This window comes from Lithobates pipiens, unplaced genomic scaffold (genome assembly GCF_037356315.1).
Source record: "Lithobates pipiens isolate NorthernLeopardFrog02 unplaced genomic scaffold, aLitPip1_a1.2 Scaffold_18, whole genome shotgun sequence".
Taxonomy (NCBI): Eukaryota; Metazoa; Chordata; class Amphibia; order Anura; family Ranidae; genus Lithobates; species Lithobates pipiens.
The window spans coordinates 420489795-420509012 of NW_027507758.1; the positions used below are offsets into that span (position 1 = coordinate 420489795).

At 44.4% G+C, this 19218-nt stretch overlaps 1 protein-coding gene across 4 annotated transcripts in view; it reads left to right on the plus strand.

The window, feature by feature from the left end:
* Nucleotides 1–19218, plus strand: part of WDR49 (WD repeat domain 49) — a 217065-nt gene that overhangs the window by 81385 nt on the left and 116462 nt on the right. For all 4 annotated transcript variants that reach the window (XM_077488031.1, XM_077488034.1, XM_077488033.1 and 1 more), the window contains one exon: nt 5311–5475. In XM_077488031.1, the coding sequence (XP_077344157.1) occupies nt 5311–5475 (165 nt within the window). The remainder of the gene's footprint in view (nt 1–5310; nt 5476–19218) is intronic.

Genomic DNA, 19218 nt, shown 5'->3' on the forward strand with positions numbered 1-19218 from the left:
ACCATTGGACAGGGGGCAATTTTTTTAAGATACCTCAGTCAACGTGAGTCAGCCTGGATATGAGACCCAGGTTCTAGAGCCTAGGAGTCTCAACATAGACCTTGACTTCATTATAGCATCTACAAAATAAGTTATTGATTTGTGGCATTTATAATTTTTTTTTACTAGTAATGGCGGTGATCTGTGATTTTTATCGTGACTGTGACATTGCGGCGGACAGATTGGACACTTTTGACACTTTTTTGAAACCATTGACATTTATACAGCGATCAGTGCTATAAATAGTCACTCATTACTGTGTAAACGTCACTGGCAGGGAAGGGGCTAGTACTAGGATTAAGGGGTTAAATGTGTTCCCTGACTGTGTCTCCTAACTGTGGGGGTATGGGACTGACTAGGGGAGGAGACCGATCGGTGTTCCTATATACTAGGAACACATTATCTGTCTCCTCTCCCCTGACAGGACGTGGATCTGTGTGTTTACACACACACAGATCCACTTTCCTGCTCTGTCAGGAGTGATCACGTGTGCACGGTGGACATTGCGGCCGCCGGGCACGCGCATCGGCTACTTTCTAATGTGGTGGTGCGCGTGCACTCCCTATGCTGGCGGGAATCCAAGACCGTCATATGACGTCCGCCTGGAGGAACACAGTGTTCCTGTGGACATCATATGACAATGGCCTGCTATGTAAGTGGTTAATTGAATGATTCACAGGTTGAACAGCGCTGCACTATAAAAGATCAATTGCATATTTTGGTGTGGTGAATCACTGAGAATGTTACAGCAGCTATTTAATAATAGTTTTTATGCACATTGCACTTTAGGAGGTTTATTTTGGCGCTGATTGTCACTATGCACTGCATGCAATAGTCAGATTTTATTAATTTATGTAAAACCTTTATCCCAAAAGGAAAAAAAATCTGTTGCGGTAACTGCTGGAGCTCATCTTTAATTTGTTAGTCAAGTCTAACTCTGCTAGTCTAACACTACCCTCTCACCAGATTGACAATGCTTCTGTCTAAGGGGGTCTCTGTTGCTCCTCCATCCAGAGTGGAGACACCCTAAAGGAACCCATAGATGATTCAAATATCTTTCCTTCAACCACAGGGGTATAGGGAGCCCTCCCAGCCAGCAGTACACAATGATTGCTGCTAGCAGCTATAGCCACTGGCAGTAATCACATGTAAAAAGTCCAACAGGCTGGTTGTACTCAAGTCGATTGATGGATTGAATTGGGTACAATCAGCCTGCCCATATATGAATCAAATCTCAGGCGGTCCTTGTTGAAACGGCCGAATTTCAATACATGTATGGCCGGCTTAAGACAGACAATGTGTTACTTGCCTGACTACTAGATGAATATAAAGGTGAAAAAAAGCCCCCAAAAAAAAGAAAACTAAGAGAGTACAGCCATCACATCTAAGGGTTGTTAAACTGCAATTTATTACATTTTAGTTTTTGGGTTTATATACACTTTAACAATATCTACTGCAGTTTTTGGGTTTAATATCGCTTTATGGCCAGCTGAAAATTAGTGATCAATATAACGAAAAGGAAATTCTTATGTTGTTTTTTTTAGTATATATTCATTTTATGTTTTTTTTTGTAACATAATTCTTTAATTAACATGGTTCCTCAGTGGACATTGTGAGAATACAATACAAACAGGATAATCCATTGTTAAAAACCATGCCGCTGAGCTAAAAAACCTTTCTCAAGTGACATCCTACTGCTTTCAATGATGATCTACAGTGTAAACTATCTATATAATTTCACTAAGATTGAAGGAGAAAAGCTTGTCTATTGTGCTAAGTGTGCTCTACTTAAACACAGCTTGCATACAAAATAGACATGTATGGCTTGCGTTTGTTTTGAAAGCACATCTAAACCCTAAAAGAATAACGTTTCGTTTGCCATGCTCCACATAGTGCAAACAATTTCAATTGTGTTTTTTTCCATAAATTGTGTTTTCTCAATTTTTTCATCCTCATTTGCTGTGATTTGCATTGATGTGCAGTGATTTCCTCCAGCCTTTTTCAGCCATTTCCTGTCTATTTGCACTCACCCCAACATCACCTGCACGTTTTTTTTCTGGATCAGGTTACTGATAGTGACAGCGGTGGACCGGATCTACACAATGGGGTTGATTTACTAAAACTGGAGGGTGCAAAATCTGGTGCAGCTGTGCATGGTAATCAATAGACATGTGCATTCGTTTTCGTCCGAATGCATTTTCGTCCGAATTTCTGGTATTTTCGTTATTGTTTTGACAAACGATAACGAAAGCACAGAGTCTGAAAAACAAAAGATCCAACATAAATAAATGCTTTATTTTCGTTTTCGTTTTGACACAGTTCGATACAGATAGAAGATTCGTCGTGACTCTAACAACAACAATCTGTGTTTATTTACCTTTTATCATAACAGTCCATTCATTCACAGAGAGGCAACATGACTTCCAGCACGACTTTGGGAGGCAAGGCAACTTGGACATGACTTGAGTGTGAATCACAGCATGACTTACAACATGACTTTAATGTAAAAAAAAACGGCATGGGTTCCCCTTCAAGAGCATACCAGGCCCTTCGGGTCTAGTATGGATATTAAGGGGAACCCCACGCCAAAAAAAAAATGGCGTGGGGGTCCTCCTCAAAATCCATACCAGACCCTTATCCAAGTATGCAACCTGGCAGGCCGCAGGAAAAGAGGGGGGACGAGAGAGAGCCCCCCCTCCTGAACCATACCAGGCCACATGCCCTCAACATTGGGAGGATACTTTGAAGTAGCCCCTCAAAGCATCTTGTCCCCATGTTGATGAGGACAAGGCTGGTGGTTGTGGGGGTCTGCGGGCAGGGGGCTTATCGGAATCTGGAAGCCCCCTTTAACAAGGGGACCCCAGATCCCAGCCTCCCTCCTGTGTGAAATGGTAAGTGGGTACAAAAGTACCTCTACCATTTCACCAAAAAAGTGACAAAAAAGTGTTAAAATGACAGAGACGGTCTTTGACAATTCCTTTATTAAAGTCTTCTTTCACCTTCTTTCTTCTGGTCTTCTTCCTTCTTCTTTTCTTCATCCTTCGGTTTCTTCCTTCATCTTCTTCTTCCTCCGATCCGCTTCTTCTTGGTCCGGTGTTCTCATCCGGCATCTTCCTCTATGGCGTCTCTTCTTGGTTCTTGGGCCGCTCCGCGCAATAGGAGGCTCCTGCTGTATGACGCTTCTCTTCTTCCGACAGTTCTTTTATAACAGAGGGCGGGGCCATCCAGCGACCCTGCCCCCTCTGACGCATGGAACCGTCTGTCGTTTTTAACACTTTTTTGTCACTTTTTTGGTGAAATGGTAGGGGTACTTTTTTACCCCCTTACCATTTCACACAGGGGGGGATGCCGTCGGGATCTGGGGGTCCCCTTGTTAAAGGGGGCTTCCAGATTTAGATAAGCCCTGCCCGCAGACCTCCACAACCACCGGCCAGGGTTGTGGGGATGAAGCCCTTGTCCTCATCAACATGGGGACAAGGTGCTTTGAGGGGCTACCTCAAAGCACCCTCCCAATGTTGAGGGCATGTGGCCTGGTACGGTTCAGGAGGGGGGGGCTCTCTCCTCCCCCCCCTCTTTTCCTGCTGCCTGCCAGGTTCCCCTTAAAATCCATGCCAGACCTGAAGGGCCTGGTATGTATTTTGAGGGGGACCCTCATGCCATTTTTTTGGGCACGGGCTTCCCCTTAATATCCATACCAGACCCGAAGGGCCTGGTATGGAATTTCGGGGAACCCCCACACATTTTTTTTCTTAATTTTTATTTGTCTCTTAATGCTAATGCTAATGACCTGTGTGCAATGCAAATAGCCTTAAAAAAAACAATAGAAGACGTACAACATTAGAATCCTACTATAGCTTGTAGTCTAAATATTCTACCAGGAATGTATGATTGCAGCATCATAAGTGAGTCTCGCTGCTCCGTTGAATCTTCTTTAAACATTCCGAAGAGACACCATAAGCCTTCAATGAAAAATTCGACCATAATTCATTTGGATTTTCGGACGAATGCTATTTTTTTACGAAAAACAAAATAAATAAAAACTAATTTCAGGAGTAACTAAATAAATGTATTTTGCAGACAAAAACTAAATTCCGAAACAAAATATTTCAGTCTGCACATGTCTAGTAATCAATCCGCTTCTAACTTCAGCTTGTTCAACTAAGCTTTGACAAAAAAAAAATCAGGAAGCCGTTTTTGCACTCTCCAGTTTTAGAAAATCAACCCCAAAGTGTGTTGGCATGGTTGCTTAAGGATTCTTCTGGGGAACATCTGACAAGGTGACAAAGCAAGAGCACAGTTGTCATCCTATGATGATAGGAAGTTCCCTGAAAAGGGTCCTTCATTGCAGGATCACCTAGTACTCTTTTCATCAAAGCTGCAGAGTTATAAATATTGAAAATCTTTAACATTAAAGCTTATGTGAAATTTCATCAATTTGGTTAGCCTAATACTATGAATATGTGTAAGGTACTAAAGACATAAAGGTATGTACAATAAGCTCATTATTTTTATTATTATTATACAGGATTTTTTTTTTTTTTAGCGCCAACAGTTTACGTAGCACTTTACAACTTTGAGGGTAGATAGTACAAATACCATACACTTTAATACAGTAGGAATCAGAGGGCTCTGCTTTTTAGAGCTTATAATCTAATAATTCATTGTTAGTTACCACGCTTATGCCCCTTTCACACCGAGGCGGTTTTCAAGCGCTACAGCGCTAAAAATAGCGCCTGTATAGCGCCTGAAAAAAACGGTCCCTTTCACTCCAGTGTGAAAGCCGGAGGGCTTTCACAATGGAGCGGTGCGCTAGCAGGACGATGAAAAAAGTCCTGCTAGCAGCATCTTTGGAGCTGTGAAGGAGTGGTGTATTCACCGCTCCTACCCATTGAAATCAATGTGGAAGCACAGCTATACTGCCGGCAAAACGCCGCTTTGCGGTGCTTTGCAGGCGGTTTTAACCCTTTTTCGGCTGCTAGCGGAGGTTAAAACCGCCCCGCTATCGGTCGCATACCACCGCAAAAACGACGGTAAATCGGTGCTAAAAATAGCGCAGATTTACCGCCGATGCCCACACCGCCCCAGTGTGAAAGGTATCGAGTATTCTTTGCAAAGTGACGTTTTATCGTATTTACTAAGCTCTGGAGCAAGTGCCTTTAGTAAATGGACCCCAATGTCTTTTAAAATGTGGTAATGGCTTGCATTTTAAATCTTAATATACTACCCATATTATTATTCTAGTGAAATATAATTTTTCTCACCACTTCTCAGGTAATCAGTTCAGACACAGGATCAATGATTACTTTCTGGATGATAGACACAGGACGGAAAATCAAACAGTTTGCAGGCTGTCATGGAAATGCGGAGATTAGCACTATGGCTTTAGATGCAAGTGAAACCAGGCTGCTAACAGGGAGCACTGATGGAACAGTAAAGGTGAGGAAAACGTGATTTACAATATGTTACACATCTCTGTTTGTTCACTGGGTTTACCCATGCTGTTAGCCAGTGATAGCTGTAAAACAAATTTATACATGGCATGGTTATGAGTCCACAAACATATCATACTGGCTCCTGGCCCATTTCTCATTCAAGACCACAAATGGGACACATGCCAAATCCTAAAGATTCAGATGTTTGGCACCAGTGATGAACTTGTGGATCATGCTTGGAAAACCCCATAACACATGCAGAGGTGATGATCATATAAGTCAGTTTAACATCCTGTCTAAATGATATCTCAGCTGTCAACAATAGCCAGGGATAGTCAATTCCTGGTACAGAAAGGCCAAGTACCATAAGGTTTGGTCTAAAATAACCTTAGTGGGCCAATACAAGGGCTGAATATCTGATCGATTAGAGGGTTTAAAGCAATTATTATATTTTAATATATTTATCAATAAAAAAATGTCTGTGACAGTGACACATTCTTATTTTAGTAAAGTCAAAATATCTATTACAAAAGGTCAGATTAAACCTAGTATGACATAATCAGGGTTTCCATAGGGGGCAAACAAATATCTCACCCAATTACTTTCCATCTATTAAACCCACGCAGAAAGTTTGGAGTTTAACCCTTTCGCTGACAGAACTGTTTTTGCATATTTTGCACACGTGTTTAAAAAAATAATTTTAGGCCTGAAGATTACATAAACCCCCAAAAATTATACATTTTTTGAAAGCAGACACCCTAGAGAATAAAACTGTGGTAGTTCCAATTTTTTACATCACTTGATATTACCGCAAAGATCCAAAACACATTAAAGTAAAATTTTAGGGCAAAGAAACGCAATAAACTACCCACATTTTTCTTAAAATATAAAAGATGAGGTTGCACAAGTAGACACCCAATATGTCAAACCTTAAATTTGTGTGTGCCTGTGATATGGTGACAAACCTAAGTACCCTATATTTTCTGTATGCAACACTTTAAAAGCCCTCTATAGCAGTGGTCACCAACCCTGTCCTCAGGGCCCACTAACAGGCCAGGTTTGCAAGATAACTGAAATACATCACAGGTGATATAATTTGCTGCAAAGTGATTGCAGTATTCTAATCTACATCTCCCCAAGGTAATCCATAAAACCTGGCCTGTTAGTGGGCCCTGAGGACAGGGTTGATGACCACTGCTCTATAGGTCATCAGTTTAGTGTTATGGAGGAGGTCTTAGGCTAGAATTATTGCTCTCACTCCAGCGTGCATGGCAATATGTAACGTGTATTGCAATCTGTGTTTTTACATGTAGTCAACCCCAAAGCATGCGTTTACATTCGAAGATGAATATATGTGGGGCTGGGGACTTTTATGAGCGTAGGTGTAAATTTTTTTATTTTTTTCATAACATAGGGGACAAAAAGTCTCCTATGTGATGATTTGTAGGTGACAGGTTCTCTTTAACGGGACTTGCAGGGTCTAAAAGTCCCTGCATGTCTCCTCTGGGCTCCACTGATTGTATTGCAATGCACATTACATTGCAATATACATCCTTTCCTGGCTATGCTAGCTGGGGAAAGTGACAGGGTGACCTGGAAGTGACCTCATACACATTGCTTTCCAGGTCACAGCAAGAAGTGGAGGAGAGTGCCTCTCCCTCACCTTCCCCTGGCAGCACCCGCCAGATGGGCAAGTGGAGCCTGGAATACATTGCGGGAGTGGGGGCATGTGCGGGGGGTGCCGGTACTGGGGGTGTGTGGCAGTGCAGCCATTTGAATGCTTCCACCTGACAGACAGGAGTCTGTCTGTCAGTTTTTTTTTTTTACACACAATCCCGGTGCCTGCAGCCAGGAAACCCCCCACTGTTAGGTACACTGTTTGGACCTTGCAGAGAAAGGGTTAAAGCCTGGTACACACTATAAGCTTTTTTTTTTCATTCAACTTGGCAGGCTGAATAAAAAAAATAAAACAATGACAGATCTCTGTGCTAACACAAGCGATATTAATACAGTGATCTCCCCACTGTGCTATTGTGTTCTGACAGGGGGACCCCCGCCCCCGCCAAAACACACTGGTCTGCACTCACCAATGGCTGCGAGCGCAGACCAGTGTGTTGGACAAGCAGCTGTACACATGGGTCGAAAGTCAGCCGGTTTCTACTGTCATGGCTGATTTCGGACAATATTTGACCCATGTGTACCTGGCTTAACCACTTAAGGACCGCCGTATTGCCATTGTACGTCAGCACAATGGCACAGGCAGGCACAATCACGTACATCTACGTGATTGCCTTCCAGCGGGTGGGGGGTCCGATCGGACCCCCTCCCGCTGGTTACGGCGGTCCGATTCGGTCCAGGAGCGCTCCGTGATGAGGGGATGGCCGTTGGTTTTCGGCCACCCCCTCTGGATCGCTCCTGGCCAATGAGAAGCTTCCTCCCCTGTGTATTGTTTACACAGGAAGGAGGAAGTGATGTCATTCTCCTCGGGGCGGTCTTTTTGACCGGACTACGAGGAGAAGAGTAAAAGTAAGTGTGCACCAACACTACACTGACATGTAGGTACACACAGGCACACAAACCCCCCCCGATCCCCCCCCCCGATCGCCCCCCGATCCCCCCCGCCCCCCCTCCCCCCCCAGTCACAGTGTCACTGATTGCATTGATCATTTCTTTACTGATCAATGCATTCAGTGTCAGTTGTGACAGTAAAAACTGTCAGGACAGTTAGTGTTAGGTCCAGGGTAGCCCCCTATCACCCCCCAATAAAGATGTAACCCCCTGATTGCCCCTAGAGTTAACCCTTTCACCCCCTTTTGCCAGTGTCACTAAGCGATCATTTTTCTGATCGCTGCATGTGTCGCTAGGTAGCTAGTTATTTTTTTAGGTTCACCGCCAGGTTTTTATATCGCTAGGTACCCCGATATACTACCCAATAATGTTTTTAACCCCCTGATTGCCGCTAGTTAACCCTTTCACCCCCTTTTGCCAGTGTCACTAAGCGATCGTTTCTGATCGCTGCATTAGTGTCGTTACAGTCGCTAGGTAGCTAGTTATTTTTTTAGGTTCACCGCCAGGTTTTTATAGCGCTAGGTACCCCGATATACTACCCAATAATGGTTTTAACCCCCTGATTGCCGCTAGTTAACCCTTTCACCCCCTTTTGCCAGTGTCACTAAGCGATCATTTTTCTGATCGCTGCATGTGTCGCTAGGTAGCTAGTTATTTTTTTAGGTTCACCGCCAGGTTTTTATATCGCTAGGTACCCCGATATACTACCCAATAATGGTTTTAACCCCCTGATTGCCGCTAGTTAACCCTTTCACCCCCTTTTGCCAGTGTCACTAAGCAATCGTTTTTCTGATCGCTGCATTAGTGTCGCTACAGTCGCTAGGTAGCTAGTTATTTTTTTAGGTTCACCGCCAGGTTTTTATAGCGCTAGGTACCCCGATATACTACCCAATAATGGTTTTAACCCCCTGATTTCCGCTAGTTAACCCTTTCACCCCCTTTTGCCAGTGTCACTAAGCGATAATTTTTCTGAACGCTGCATCAGTGTCGCTAGTGTCGCTAGGTAGCTAGTTATTTTTTTAGGTTCACCGCCAGGTTTTTATAGCGCTAGGTACCCCGATATACTACCCAATAATGGTTTTAACCCCCTGATTGCTGCTAGTTAACCCTTTCACCCCCTTTCACCAGCGATCACAGTATAAGTGTCACTGGTGACGCTGGTTAGCCAGTTAGTTATTTAGGTTCCCCGTCAGGTTTTTATATAGCGCCAGGGACCCCCATATACTACCTAATAAAAATTTGAACCCCCTGATTGCCCCTAGTTAACCCTTTTACCACTGATCACCGTATAAGTGTTACGGGTGACTCTGGTTAGTTTGTTTTTTATAGCATTTTATATTCAAATCCGGAAGGCAGTGCTTGGTTTTCGGGGTCCCGTACGTGGCTAGGCTCCCAAAAAGTCCCCCACATGTGGTATCCCCGTACTCGGGAGAAGCAGCAGAATTTATTTTGGGGTGTAATTTGACTTCTGCCCATAGCATGTGTGAGCAATATATCATTTAGTGACAACTTTGTGCAAAAAAAAAAAAAGTTTGTAATATTCCCGCAACTTTTGGCAAAATATAAAATATTCCATGGACTCAACATGCCTCTCAGTAAATAGCTTGGGGTGTCTACTTTCCAAAATGGGGTCATTTGGGGGGGTTTTGTGCTATTTTGGCATTTTATGGCCTTCGAAACTGTGATAGGTAGTGAGGAGTTAAATCAAAAATTTGCACCCTTAGAAATCCTGAAGGTGGTGATTGGTTTTCGGGGTGCCGTGCGCGACTAGACTCCCAAAAAGTCCCACACATGTGGTATCCCCGTACTCGGGAGAAGCAGCAGAATGTATTTTGGGGTGTCATTTCACATATGCCCATAGCATGTGTGAGCAATATATCATTTAGTGACAACTTGGTGCAAAAAAAAAAAGTTTGTAATATTCCCGCAACTTGTGGCAAAATATAAAATATTCCATGGACTCAACATGCCTCTCAGTAAATAGCTTGGGGTGTCTACTTTCCAAAATGGGGTCATTTTGGGGGGTTTTGTGCTATTTTGGCATTTTATGGCCTTCGAAACTGTGATAGGTAGTGAGGAGTTAAATCAAAAATTTGCACCCTTAGAAATCCTGAAGGTGGTGATTGGTTTTCGGGGTGCCGTGCGCGACTAGACTCCCAAAAAGTCCCACACACGTGGTATCCCCATACTCGGGAGAAGTAGCGGAATATATTTTGGGGTGCAATTCCACATATAACCATGGCATGTGTGAGCAATATATCATTTAGTGACAACTTTTTGTAAAAAAATTTTTTTTTTTTTTTTTTGTCATTATTCAATCCCTTAGGACAAAAAAAATAAATATTCAATGGGCTCAACATACCCATCAGCAATTTCCTTGGGGTGTCTACTTTCCAAAATGGGGTCATTTGGGAGGGATTTGTACTGCCCTGCCATTTTAGCACCTCAAGAAATGAGATCGGCAGTCATAAATTAAAAGCTGTGTAAATTCCAGAAAATGTACTCTAGTTTGTAGACGCTATAACTTTTGCGCAAACCAAAAAATATTCGCTTATTGACATTTTTTTTACTAAAGACATGTGGCTGAATAAATTTTGCCCTCAATGTATGACTAAAATTTTGTTTATTCGATTTTTCTTATAACAAAAAGAAGAAAATATCTTTTTTTTTCAAAATTTTCGCTCTTTTTCCATTTATATCGCAAAAAAAAAAAATCGCAGAGGCAATCAAATACCATCAAAAGAAAGCTCTATTTGTGGGAAGAAAAGGACGCAAATTTCGTTTGGGTGCAATATTGCATGACCGCGCAATTACCAGTTAAAGCAGCGCAGTGCGAAATTGCAAAAAGACCTCTGGTCCTTAAGGTGTTTATTGGTCCGGAGCTGAAGTGGTTAAGTGATACCGTTTATTGCTTGACTTAAATTTAAAAAGATGCAAGCTTTTGGGATGCCGTAGATTCCTCCTTCAGGCTCCATGGATTTTTGAGAATGGTTCTAAAACCCACATGTTTATACTGTAAACAGCTTTACAATGAGGGGGAGTGATGAAATAAAAAATATTGATAACCAATTTTCTTGACACACTTGAGTGGGAAAGGCTATTGTAAAGGGTTAAGCTGGCCATACCCTGGTAACTGTACAAAATGTTTATCCTGTATAATTGATGACATGATGAATGTCTTTCAAAAGTACTTCAAAAACCATTTGCTTTTAACATTCGGTTTGGAAACAAATGGACTGTCCTGAACAAAAACTACATTCACTTGTAGAAATTTTCCATTCTGCTCCTTTAAATTTTCTCATAACTGCTGTTAAGAACAAGCATCAATTTGACCCCACTAACAATTCTAAAACCGACCAAACGTTCTTAACATACATTTTTTATCAAAATTCTACTAGTGTATGGCCAGCTTTAGACTATGGAGATAGAAATCATATTAGAAATGTTATTGGTGTAATTGACCCAAAGATGAGAAGTCAAGGTACAATCCTTATTTCATGTGAGAGTCTTTTTTTTATTGTCAATTGTATTATATATATATATATATATATATATATATATATATATATATATATATATATATATATATATATATATATATTTTTTTTTTTTTTTTTTAAATATTATTTCAGATAACTGAATTTTTACCCTAACATTGGGGTTGATTTATTTTAGAGTGCTAAATCTGGTGCAGCTCTGCATAGAAACCAACAATTATAAGGTCCCTTTCACACTGGGGTGGTGCGTGCTTCGGCGGTAAAATGCCGCTATTTTTAGTTGCGCCTTACCGTCAATTTTGTGGAGCTATTCAGCCGCTAGTGGGACACTTTTAACCATCCGCTAGTGGCCAAGAAAGAGTTAAAGCCACCGCAAAGCGCTGCTGCTATTTTTAGCGTTTACCGTTTTAGCGGCGGTGGTTTTACCCCCTGCTAGCAGCCGAGAAAGGGTTAAAACCACCGCAATGCGCTGCTGCAGCGGCGCTTTGCCAGCAGTATAGCCGTGCTGCCCCATTGATTTCAATGGGCAGGAGCGGTGGAGGAGCTCCGTCACCGCTCCAAAGATGCTGCTAGCAGGACTTTTTTTAGCATCCTGCCAGCGCACCACTCCAGTGTAAAAGCCCTTGGGGCTTTCACATTGGAGAGACAGCAGCGGCTCTTTTGGGGCATTTTGCAGGCACGATTTTTAGCGTTATAGTGCCTGCAAAGGGCCCCAGTCCTTAACATAATTTTTTTATCAAAATTCTACTAGTATATGGCCAGAAGCTGATTGGCTATCATGCACAACTGCACTGGATTTTGCATTCTCTAGTTTTAGTAAATTAACCCCGTTGTTTGCCCAGAGGCTGTCTGGGAAGATTACTCGTTGACATACAACTTTTTTATAATACAAGTAACTGACTTCATGACTATTGAGCAAAAGTGCTGTAAAATTGTGTGATTTTGAAATGTATGTAGTTGCCCAAACAAAAAACACATTCACTGTTAAAAATGTGTTCTTTTGAGAAAATTTTCCATCATGGTGCTTCAAATTTTCTCGTTACCTTAGTTAAAATGAATGCCCATTTGACCTCAATAACAATTCCATAATTGAAAGATTTTGAACAAAATTATTTTAATGTATGGCGAGCTTTATTGCTAGGTGCTTTCAGGGAAACAAAACAAAACAATACTTTCCTCTCTCTGCCCTCTGCATGGGATCCAGCCTCAACTTTGCATTATATAGTCTTTTTTTGCTTGCAGTGCCCCATAAAGTGTTAGCTGTACAGTGTGCAAATGACGGTGCTATGGCAGTTTCATCTCACAAATTGGAGAGGATCAGCCAAGTCTTATCCAAATTCAGAAAAAAAAAAAAGTTTTTTTTCAGCCTATGACAGCAGCTAGTGTTCTTATCACATTTGTCTGCAGGCTTGATTGTTTTATTTGGCAGGCACCTGTGAAACTAGAGAGTCCTCTATACAGTTCAGTGCACTGTAATGGGATCCCAACCAGCCTGAGCATTGCTTCTGTCACACAAGAATTGTTAAGTGCTAACACACAATGGAGTTTATTTACTAAAGGAGTTGAGAATGTTCAAGTGTATTTTCACTTTTGAAGTTCAATTTGAGAATCCCTGACTACATCGACCAGCCGTACCTTTATGACCACTAGCAGATGAAGTGAATAACATTGATTATCTTGTTAAAATGGCTAGTGATGGCCGAACGGTTCGCCCGGCGGTCGTTTCGCGGCGAATTTCCGACATTCGCGGTCCGCACGTTCGAACGCCTTTTTCCGTCGTTCGCCGCGGCGGACTTACGTGTTTAATGTATACAAGAACTTTAACCTTTGGTGACACGTTTATCATGTGATACAGGACAGCCAATTGAGACATGACAGCACATGGACACTTGTACATTCCCCCTAACCTATAAATACACCCGATCCGGTGGCCATTTTACATTCTTTCTTCTGTTAAGATAGGGACAGGTTCCTGTGTGGAGTAGGGAGAGATAAACCACTAGCTATTTGGTACACAAAAGTTCTTTTCAGGACTGGTATAGGTGTTAGGTGTTGATAGGTTTGCTGTGCTGCTGATTCTTGCAGCAGCCTGAGTGTCTTTTGTTAGTTTAGAGAAAGGGAAAGGACGGTGTATGCTACAGGGACAGCCAGATTAGTCTTTCATCATCATCATCATCATCATCATCATTAGCTGTTACTATCAAGGTCCACAAAAGAGCTGTTCCAGTAACCACTAATCGTTCTCTTTTTTTGCCAATTTGTATAGGGACAGGAAGGAAGCAGTGTTGTCAGGCAGTGAGGGTAATTTTAAAGACTTGCTGTTATTATTAGTTCCACAAAGGTTCTTTTCAGGACTGGTATCAGTGGTACAGTAATAGGCTTGTACATGTATAATATTCTTTCTTCCAAATATAGAAAGGATATTATACTTGACTGCTGCCCTTCTGCTGCAGTCTGCTAAACATTCACAACTCACTTGTTCCACAAAAGTTCTTATAAGGACTGGTAACTTGGTATAGGGTGCTACGGTACATAGGCTTGAGTGCGGTACAGTCTGCTGTTCTGTAAGGACCGCTATCGGTCCACAATAGATAGGGTTGACGTGCACCACTGCTGACCGCTCACCTATACTGCAGCAGTCCTTCAGCGGTATAGGGACTGACGTACAGTCTGCTAATCACTAACACACAACCTGCTTGTTCCACAAAAGTTCTTATAAGGACTGGTAACTTGGTATAGGGTGCTACGGTACATAGGCTTGAGTGCGGTACAGTCTGCTGTTCTGTAAGGACCGCTATCGGTCCACAATAGATAGGGTTGACGTGCACCACTGCTGACCGCTGCCCTATACTGCAGCAGTCCTTCAGCGGTATAGGGACTGACGTACAGTCTGCTAAACACTAATACACAACCTGCTTGGTCCACAAAAGTTCTTATAAGGACTGGTAACTTGGTATAGGGTGCTACGGTACATAGGCTTGAGTGCGGTACAGTCTGCTGTTCTGTAAGGACCGCTATCGGTCCACAATAGATAGGGTTGACGTGCACCACTGCTGACCGCTGCCCTATACTGCAGCAGTCCTTCAGCGGTATAGGGACTGACGTACAGTCTGCTAAACACTAATACACAACCTGCTTGGTCCACAAAAGTTCTTATAAGGACTGGTAACTTGGTATAGGGTGCTACGGTACATAGGCTTGAGTGCGGTACAGTCTGCTGTTCTGTAAGGACCGCTATCGGTCCACAATAGATAGGGTTGACGTGCACCACTGCTGACCGCTGCCCTATACTGCAGCAGTCCTTCAGCGGTATAGGGACTGACGTACAGTCTGCTAATCACTAACACACAACCTGCTTGTTCCACAAAAGTTCTTATAAGGACTGGTAACTTGGTATAGGGTGCTACGGTACATAGGCTTGAGTGCGGTACAGTCTGCTGTTCTGTAAGGACCGCTATCGGTCCACAATAGATAGGGTTGACGTGCACCACTGCTGACCGCTGCCCTATACTGCAGCAGTCCTTCAGCGGTATAGGGACTGACGTACAGTCTGCTAATCACTAACACACAACCTGCTTGTTCCACAAAAGTTCTTATAAGGACTGGTAACTTGGTATAGGGTGCTACGGTACATAGGCTTGAGTGCGGTACAGTCTGCTGTTCTGTAAGGACCGCTATCGGTCCACAATAGATAGGGTTGACGTGCACCACTGCTGACCGCTGCCCTATACTGCAGCAGTCCTTCAGCGGTATAGGGACTGACGTACAGTCTGCTAAAAACTAATACACAACCTGCTTGGTCCACAAAAGTTCTTATAAGGACTGGTAACTTGGTATAGGGTGCTACGGTACATAGGCTTGAGTGCGGTACAGTCTGCTGTTCTGTAAGGACCGCTATCGGTCCACAATAGATAGGGTTGACGTGCACCACTGCTGACCGCTCACCTATACTGCAGCAGTCCTTCAGCGGTATAGGGACTGACGTACAGTCTGCTAATCACTAACACACAACCTGCTTGTTCCACAAAAGTTCTTATAAGGACTGGTAACTTGGTATAGGGTGCTACGGTACATAGGCTTGAGTGCGGTACAGTCTGCTGTTCTGTAAGGACCGCTATCGGTCCACAATAGATAGGGTTGACGTGCACCACTGCTGACCGCTGCCCTATACTGCAGCAGTCCTTCAGCGGTATAGGGACTGACGTACAGTCTGCTAAACACTAATACACAACCTGCTTGGTCCACAAAAGTTCTTATAAGGACTGGTAACTTGGTATAGGGTGCTACGGTACATAGGCTTGAGTGCGGTACAGTCTGCTGTTCTGTAAGGACCGCTATCGGTCCACAATAGATAGGGTTGACGTGCACCACTGCTGACCGCTCACCTATACTGCAGCAGTCCTTCAGCGGTATAGGGACTGACGTACAGTCTGCTAATCACTAACACACAACCTGCTTGTTCCACAAAAGTTCTTATAAGGACTGGTAACTTGGTATAGGGTGCTACGGTACATAGGCTTGAGTGCGGTACAGTCTGCTGTTCTGTAAGGACCGCTATCGGTCCACAATAGATAGGGTTGACGTGCACCACTGCTGACCGCTGCCCTATACTGCAGCAGTCCTTCAGCGGTATAGGGACTGACGTACAGTCTGCTAAACACTAATACACAACCTGCTTGGTCCACAAAAGTTCTTATAAGGACTGGTAACTTGGTATAGGGTGCTACGGTACATAGGCTTGAGTGCGGTACAGTCTGCTGTTCTGTAAGGACCGCTATCGGTCCACAATAGATAGGGTTGACGTGCACCACTGCTGACTGCTCACCTATACTGCAGCAGTCCTTCAGCGGTATAGGGACTGACGTACAGTCTGCTAATCACTAACACACAACCTGCTTGTTCCACAAAAGTTCTTATAAGGACTGGTAACTTGGTATAGGGTGCTACGGTACATAGGCTTGAGTGCGGTACAGTCTGCTGTTCTGTAAGGACCGCTATCGGTCCACAATAGATAGGGTTGACGTGCACCACTGCTGACCGCTCACCTATACTGCAGCAGTCCTTCAGCGGTATAGGGACTGACGTACAGTCTGCTAATCACTAACACACAACCTGCTTGTTCCACAAAAGTTCTTATAAGGACTGGTAACTTGGTATAGGGTGCTACGGTACATAGGCTTGAGTGCGGTACAGTCTGCTGTTCTGTAAGGACCGCTATCGGTCCACAATAGATAGGGTTGACGTGCACCACTGCTGACCGCTGCCCTATACTGCAGCAGTCCTTCAGCGGTATAGGGACTGACGTACAGTCTGCTAAACACTAATACACAACCTGCTTGGTCCACAAAAGTTCTTATAAGGACTGGTAACTTGGTATAGGGTGCTACGGTACATAGGCTTGAGTGCGGTACAGTCTGCTGTTCTGTAAGGACCGCTATCGGTCCACAATAGATAGGGTTGACGTGCACCACTGCTGACCGCTGCCCTATACTGCAGCAGTCCTTCAGCGGTATAGGGACTGAAGTACAGTCTGCTAAACACTAATACACAACCTGCTTGGTCCACAAAAGTTCTTATAAGGACTGGTAACTTGGTATAGGGTGCTACGGTACATAGGCTTGAGTGCGGTACAGTCTGCTGTTCTGTAAGGACCGCTATAGGTCCACAATAGATAGGGTTGACGTGCACCACTGCTGACCGCTCACCTATACTGCAGCAGTCCTTCAGCGGTATAGGGACTAAGAGTTTTGTCACAGGGTCATTTAAAAAATGACATGCAGAGGAAGAGGCAGGCCCTTCCGCAGGGGTGGTAGGGGTAGGGCAGGAGCAACAGGCTTGAGCCAAAGTGGGAAGTTGCAGAAGGTGCGTTCAATTACTTTAAAGGATGCACCAGACTTGGTTGAGTGGCTCGCTCAGCCTTACTCTTCTGCACCCTCCTCATCCTCTCGATCTGCACCCTCTTCTTCACTCTCTGCTATGTGCACCCCCAAAGACACTACCACCAACAACACGACCACCACCACCACCACCACATACCTTCCGCTTGAGTCACTGGAATTATTTTCCGATCCATATCAAGAGGACATTTCTGATGCGCAGCCACTCTTGGTATTGGATCAGGAAGAGGAGGTAGCAACAAGCGCTACTCAGCAGTCTGACGCCAGTACCCAGATCAGCCCAAGGAGGAGGTTGGTCCCCGGTGTTGCTGCCTACTCCGAGATCTCTACTTATAGCGGTGGGGAAGGTGACGTTGATGATGACGTGTCTAGTGATGTCACGTGGGTGCCCACAAGAGAGGAAGAGGAGGGGAGTTCAGAGGGAGATATGGACCAGCAGATAGGGAGGAGAAGCAGCAATGACTTACATTGCACAGCAGGGACAAAGCAGACTGCAAATGTATCAGGAGCGAGTCATCGACCATGTACGGTCACATCTGGCGCTCCCAGGACACCGGCACATGGCTCCGCAGTGTGGGCTTTTTTTAACGTGTCCGCTGCTGACAATAGCGTTGCCATCTGCAATCTTTGCAGTCAACGCGTTAGTCGCGGTAAGCCCAATACTCACCTAGGGACGACCGCCTTAAGAAGGCACATGAGCAGCCATCACCGAGCCCAGTGGGAGCAACGGAACACACAAAGCCACACTGCAGGCTCTCACCGTCCAGCCTCGTCTTCTACTTCTCCTTCTCCTCTCTCCTCACAATTGTCCTCCACTCCACCTTCCATCACGCCAAGCTCACATTTTTCTGCAAAAAGGCAGGCTTCCGTGGGCCTAATGTTTGAGCGTAAAAAAATGATGATGCCGGATAACCCTCTTGCCCAACGGTTGGCGGCTGGCTTGTCAGAACTCATAGCCCGCCAACTACTGCCATATAAACTGGTGGACTCGGAGGCCTTTCGCAAATTTGTGGCCATTGGAACACCACAATGGAAGGTCCCAGGAAGGAAGTATTTCTCAGAGAAGGGCATCCCAGAGCTATATGGCCATGTTCAGCGGCAAGTGAATGTATCTCTGGCACACAGTGTCGGTGCCAAGATACATCTGACCACAGACACGTGGTCTAGCAAACACGGGCAGGGAAGGTATATCAGTTTTACTGCCCACTGGGTGAACCTTCTGACGGCCGTCAAGCATGTAACCCGTGGCACCCGTGTAGATTTGGTTTTACCGCCACGGATTGCATGCAGGCCTGACTCTTCTTCTCCTCCTCCTACTCCATCCTCCTCCCTCTCCTCCTCAGCTGCCTCCTCCTTTTCCGCTGCTAGCGTCTCTTCCACTGCACCGCCCAAGCTCCCCAGAACCTATTCCACATGCCAGGTGAGACGTTGCCATGCCGTGCTGCGTCTGTTGTGCCTGGAAGCAAAGAGCCACACTGGCCCGGCACTCCTTTCAGCTTTGCGTTCACAGGCAGATGAGTGGCTAACACCGCTCAATTTGACAGTTGGTAAAGTGGTGTGTGACAACGGTGCCAATCTGCTTAGCGCATTGAAACAGGGCAAAATCACGCACGTGCCGTGCATGGCACACGTCTTAAACTTGGTCGTGCAGCGATTCCTTGTCAAATACCCTGGGGTCCAGGACATCTTGCGGCAGGCAAGGAAAATCTCGGCCCATTTCAGAAGATCTTACACGGCCATGGCTCGCCTTGCTGACATTCAGCGGCGACACCATCTGCCGGTCAG